Genomic DNA, 6,000 nt, shown 5'->3' with positions numbered 1-6,000 from the left:
ACTGTGCAACCTACTAAATACATTTCTTCTGTGTCATTATGTTCGCAGAGCATTGAATCAATGGCGTCTGGATGTACAGGTTGTCTTAGAAGATAAAATATTTGTCTTCTTATGCGAGCAGCGTCTTCTAAGACAACCTAAACAGTCAAGTTGCGATCATTTCAATGCCCTGAAAATCTCTACACTGAAATTTTCATAGGGACTTGTAAATTACCTGCCATCTGGATTTCGAAATGAGAATATAATAAGTCCCAGTGTTGATAGCATGTTTAAGGATAAAGGATATAATTACATATAATTACATAACTCAATAGCTTTTCTTCTTCATTATAAGCATGGCAACTGATGTATTAGTCATTCCATCCACTTGTCAACTATTTCATAGCAAAACAATAGAAAGACCCAGCACAAAGCAGTATCTTTAGAGTCATAAGCCCTTTGTAATATTTAACCTCATGTTCCCATGTTGGTTCCAACGTGGCTGGTTTGCCAGAAAAGGGACGATGACGATGTCCAAATTGTGGAAAGCGGTGGCCCTTGGTTTGAAGGAGGTGTGAAAGAAGCCATTTATGTTGAACTAGAAAGGCCCTCTGCACAGAAGAGCAGATTTTTGCCATTACCTGGTTATCCCAACATCCCAACATTTCTCCCCCCAATATTGTCTCATTCCATGGAAACAGTGGTCAGTAATAAGCTGTTTTACAAGTAGGCAGGTGAACAACCTATTTCTGTACAGGACAACAACAACCGCATTTTCCAGCCCACAGGAGACACACCCACCAGAAACATAAATAGGGAGACTCAACACATTTAGAATTGAAGAAGCCTTTTGGAGTAAAGCCGTCTTCAACAAACAAGAACAGTTCAGTTGCCTCAATTCCACCTTTGCCTTTTCATGGAAAACTGCAGCACTTCAACAATGTGTTGCTCTCCTTCCTGATTTATTTTTTGCATGAATTCCACACTTAAATGTTTCAGATCATTACAAAAATAGTCAATGACAACATAACCGAACATAAAATGCTGTTTTTAAATGAAACTTTTTATTATTAAGGGAGAAAAAAAATCCAAACTTACATAGTCATGTGTGACAATGTGATTGTAACAAACCCAATAACTGGTAGGGCCACCCTTAGCAGGAACAACTGCAATCAGGTGTTTGCGATAACAGCACTGTGGAGGAATTTTGGTAAATTTGCTAAATTTTGCAGGCAGTTGGCTATCCATCTCTCTGCACACTGTGCAAGTTTGTAACCACGCAATACGCAGCCCTCATTTACACTAAATGCACTGCATGTACTGTATTGTACTGTGTGCAACAGGTTTTTTTTTGGGGGGGGGGACTTGGGGGATTTCAAAACTCATGTATCAAGTAGGATACTCATGCCCTTAAAGGGTTAAATCCATGAGTTTCATCCTTTTTGAACAACATATTGTTGATACTGCAGGTACCATCAGTTGCATTGGTAATGCATGCATCGTCAGCCTATGTGACAACAACTGATGGAACAAGCAGATGTATGTAATGTATTTGTCAGATAAAAGTAAACAAAGCTTAGCATTCACTATGTCAAAACACATAAATCAGAAACATTAACAATATATGTAAAAAAATTGCTTCTGCAGATTTTTTATGGAGGGAAGGAAAACAAGTCTGCGGGTTCTACTGTTGTCTCAGTGGGAGGGTCTGAGTGTAATGCTGAAGAGATGGTGCCCATACTAATGTTAGGGTGGTAAGGGAATCCATTGTGGGTGGTAGTTTTTTTTTTTTCTCCATGAGATGGGACCAGTTTGTCAAAGAACGTCTAGACTGCAAGTGGTTAAGGCGACGTTTATGTGTTGTGTTCAGACAGCGATGATAGAGGTGGTATTACTGTGTAACTGTGTGGTTAACATATCGACTTGTTCAATAGGTGTCCTCTCCATATTTATATTCACAAATATGTGTTTTTTGTTGTGTTGTTCATATTGTTACATTATTAATATTGTTATGTTTATTGTAGTTCTGGACAAAGGAGGGCTTTGGGGGCAAAAAGTTAAAGGATTTCAATTATAGCCAATAGTAGTTTTTGCTTTGGTTTACTTATTTTGCACTACTGACTGTATTGTTATATATATGTATACTATATATATACATATATATATATACATATACATATACTATATATGTTATATGTAATAAAGGGGATTTTAATATTATTACATTGTCTTATATTGTATTAATTCATTCATTCATTCATATATTGTCAAATTCTTCACGCATAGGTTTTTGGGTGCAACGATACAGAAAATTAATGGTTCGGTTCAATACATTTGTGTTCTTGTTTGATACTTTTTTGATACAAAAAAAATTACCTTTCCTTTTATTGAAATTGCCAACATTTTTCGCACTTTGTGATTGACTTTGGTGTTGCCACACATTTGTAGTGTTGTTTGCTTTGCTGATGCTGGAGCCCTGGTTAACTTGCACTGTGCATAATGCCTGTAATTGGCTGGCCACCAGTCCAGGGTGTACCCCACCTCTCGCCCGAAAACAGCTGAGATAGGCTCCAGCACCCCCGGCGACCCTTGTGAGGATAAACAGTAGAAAATGAATGAATGAATGAATGAATGCGCATTTTGCCCCATGTTGTCCCTACTGCCTGTCAAAAGAAAGTATATACATTTAGTGCATTTTGCTCATTACCATAGCATTTATTAACATAGCATTGATTCTATAGTTTAATCATTTTGAAGTAAAAAAGCAAGTGGCTGCATTGTGCTGAAAAGTGATAATACATAGGCTTATGTTGGGTGTTTTTCAGCTAATACATCATGTGTTTGTAAAAGGATTAGCGCATAGAAAATAGATGGATGGATATTCACAAAAACATATTACCACTACCATATTCATCATATTAGTCATGTTAGTCATATTTACGAGCTATTGAAAAGTTCTATCTGCAGCCACTGAGTATTTACAAACAGCTGAAAAACAAATGGGACTAATGAAGGGACTAAACTACATTTTATATTACAATGTCGCTGTATTGCTGTATTGAACGGGATGTTCTGTTCAGGGTTTTATGCTGCTGATACCGATCCCGATAATCCATGAGTGAAATCGTCCAATACCAATACCGCCTGACGGGTGATTACATCGTGATGACAAGTATTTGCCCCCCAAATGCCGCACCAATCTAAACCTTTTCAAAATGCCACCCATTTTGGAGGCACATTTTGCAGGGTATAAAACGTAATCACTTTAAAAAAGACAGAAAGTCCCACACACGGCAGACATGGTTGTTCTGAATGCTGCAGCAGGGGGGGGGCAACAGAGGTGATCTGCGTTTGACAGCAAGTATCAGCCGATCAATTGGAGCACCCCTACTATTTACAGCTGTGCACATGATCAAACCACAGGTTTATTGCACAGTTTACTGCATGGTTTATTGCACAATTATTGTACAGGATCTTTTGAGTGTGCATCACATCACAAAGTGATGAAAGTGTGATGAAAAAGCAAATGATAATACTCTGCAGTGTAGAGTATGACAATTAATTTGCTTGAAACAACTGTGATCCTTAATTAACTTGTGTTGCTTTGCCCGGCCGAGTGGTTAGCACACAGTCAGGAGATTAGGAAGACCTAGGTTCGATTCTCTGCTTGGTCATCTCTGCGTAGAGTTTGCATGTTCTCCCCATGGGTTTTCTCCAGGTACTCCCACATTCCAAAAACATGTTAGGTTAATTGGCAACTAGATGTTTGTCTATTTGTGCCCTTTGATTGGCTGGCGACCAGTCCAACCAAGCTGGGATAGGCTCCAGCATATCCCTGCAATGCTAGTGAGTATAAGCGGCATAGAAAATGATTGGATGGTATCACTTTGCTTAGAAATATTTGTTTTAAATAATAGAATGAACTGATGTCCTGCCTCAGACAAAATGAATGCAATTTGTTTCGCCATGGGTTATTTTGATTTCTGAAATGTTAAAGTGTTTCAGTTTGTTAAAGTGTTGTGAACGTCCTCTCAGCCACTGTAATATAGTTAATATTAAATATTAAATATATTAATTAAAAAAAAATATATATATTATATATTTAGGGCGGCACGGCGGTCTAGTGGTTAGTGCGCAGACCTCACAGCTAGGAGACCAGCGTTCAATTCCACCCTCGGGCATCTCTGTGTGGAGTTTGCATGTTCTCCCCGTGCATGCATGGGTTTTCTCCGGGTTTCCTCCCACATTCCAAAAACATGCTAGGTTAATTGGCGACTCCGAATTGTCCATTGGTGAGTGTGAATGGTTGTTTGTCTATATGTGCCCTGTGATTGGCTGGCGACCAGTCCAGGGTGTACCCCGCCTCTCGCCCAAAGACAGCTGGGATAGGCTCCAGCACCCCCCGCGACCCTCGTGAGGAAAAAGCGGTAGAAAATGAATGAATGAATATTGTACAATACATATATACAGTATCATCCAACCTTAAAAGTGTCTAATATCATATTTGCCCTCTTATGGTACGTTAATTCTATATTTATGTGAGTGGAAATAATGCTAAAGTGAAAACTGAGGTTGAAAGTGAGAGAGAATGACTCCATCCTCTTTCCTGAGTTGGAATGCATTGCCAGTGAGCATCCCGTCTAAGCGGACTGGCACCCAACACTGTCTAACCGATATGTGATGAATCTCAAGGCGAGCTGCGCCACCTTGACGACATTTAATCGTTGAGAAAAGACAGCAATCCCACTCAATCTCCATCCTTCTCCAATCCCACCCCTCCTTTCCTCTCTCTAGCATCCTCTCTCATCTGTGCCGCCTGGTCTGCTGGCTGCACAAAGCCGTATGCATGCGTCGGGAAGCGGGGGGCGCGCTGCACCGGTTCCGCTGGACATCACCGAATAACCGCGCTTGACAACCGCGTGGTGGAGGAGACTGGAGGGGGGGGAGAGAGACTGGACCTGGGCCAGGAGCAAGAAGCAGGACCAGGAGACGCACCGTGGCTCCTGATAACCCGCTCTCCGAAAACATGTCCGAGTTGTTTCTTATCGCCTTCTTAGCCCTTTTCTCGGGATTATTTCCACGCACCGAGCCCTCGGCAGTATCGGATGAGCACAAAGGTAAGAGAGAACCCGGCAGGGGTAGTGCCGTCAGCGAAACTTGCTACTGTCAACTGTGCACAGTGCCGCTACATAAGCACTTATTGTGAACATGTGTGGTGCCTAAATTGCCACATGTATGGATGATGAGAGTTGATCATTCTTTCATGCAGGGAGGAAATAGTGCATCTTTCTTTTGTCATCACCCAGCATGTCACTGTGCGTCACAGCCATCCGATCAGCCAAATAATAGCCTGGTAGTAACACACATCCATACCCTGATTTCTTGCGCATTTCCCCCGAACTACGGAGTGTGTATGCTACAGTACAGTGCAGCAGGTGAACATGTGCAATTTAGCGTTTTTCTATCTCCTGGATGTTGGCTCACAATGGGATGTGACTATTAATGTACAATGTGATGCCTGGATATGGGAGTTTTTCCCGATTTGTATGCCTGGAGAGCATTATATAGTGGCGATAATTCTACATTTATATGTGTACACCACCAAAGAGTATTTCATTTAAAAGTAAACCTTGCATGCTTCACAAATAATGAAATAATTGTACTAGAACCTCTGAGGATACTTTGAAAAAAAAAAGCATTGAAGAATTTGAAGTTTACTAAACTGGTATTTTTTGTGTCATAGGGACACAAAACCAAATAATCCAGAAAAAGTATTAAATTAAGTTTAGGAATGTTTGTGTAATTTGCATTTACGAACATATCTTTATAATAATCCCAAAATAGAGCACTTCACAGTGATAGTTCTTTTATTTGTAATTACAAATAATTTGTAATTATTATCTGCATTTTCATTTCCAAATGTTGCCAACAAGCACTGTTTATGGGCAGTAATAAATATTTATTTTCTATTAGGCAGATCTGAAAACAGATACAAATCCAAATATTCCAAAACCACTGCTT

At 40.0% G+C, this 6,000-nt stretch overlaps 1 protein-coding gene across 11 annotated transcripts in view; it reads left to right on the top strand.

The window, feature by feature from the left end:
* The first annotated feature begins 4,618 nt into the window (after positions 1–4,618).
* The window catches only part of lrp1bb (low density lipoprotein receptor-related protein 1Bb), a 265,115-nt gene continuing 263,733 nt past the window's right edge, over positions 4,619–6,000 (top strand). For all 11 annotated transcript variants that reach the window (XM_058083119.2, XM_058083126.2, XM_058083127.2 and 8 more), the window contains exon 1: positions 4,619–5,096. In XM_058083119.2, coding sequence (XP_057939102.2) covers positions 5,006–5,096 — 91 coding nt within the window. In that variant the 5' untranslated portion in view covers positions 4,619–5,005. The remainder of the gene's footprint in view (positions 5,097–6,000) is intronic.

This window comes from Doryrhamphus excisus, linkage group LG12 (genome assembly GCF_037039965.1).
Source record: "Doryrhamphus excisus strain RoL-2023G ecotype Guam linkage group LG12, RoL_Dexc_Guam_v1.1, whole genome shotgun sequence".
NCBI classification, from domain to species: domain Eukaryota; kingdom Metazoa; phylum Chordata; class Actinopteri; order Syngnathiformes; family Syngnathidae; genus Doryrhamphus; species Doryrhamphus excisus.
This window is presented reverse-complemented; position numbering and strand designations above follow the sequence as displayed.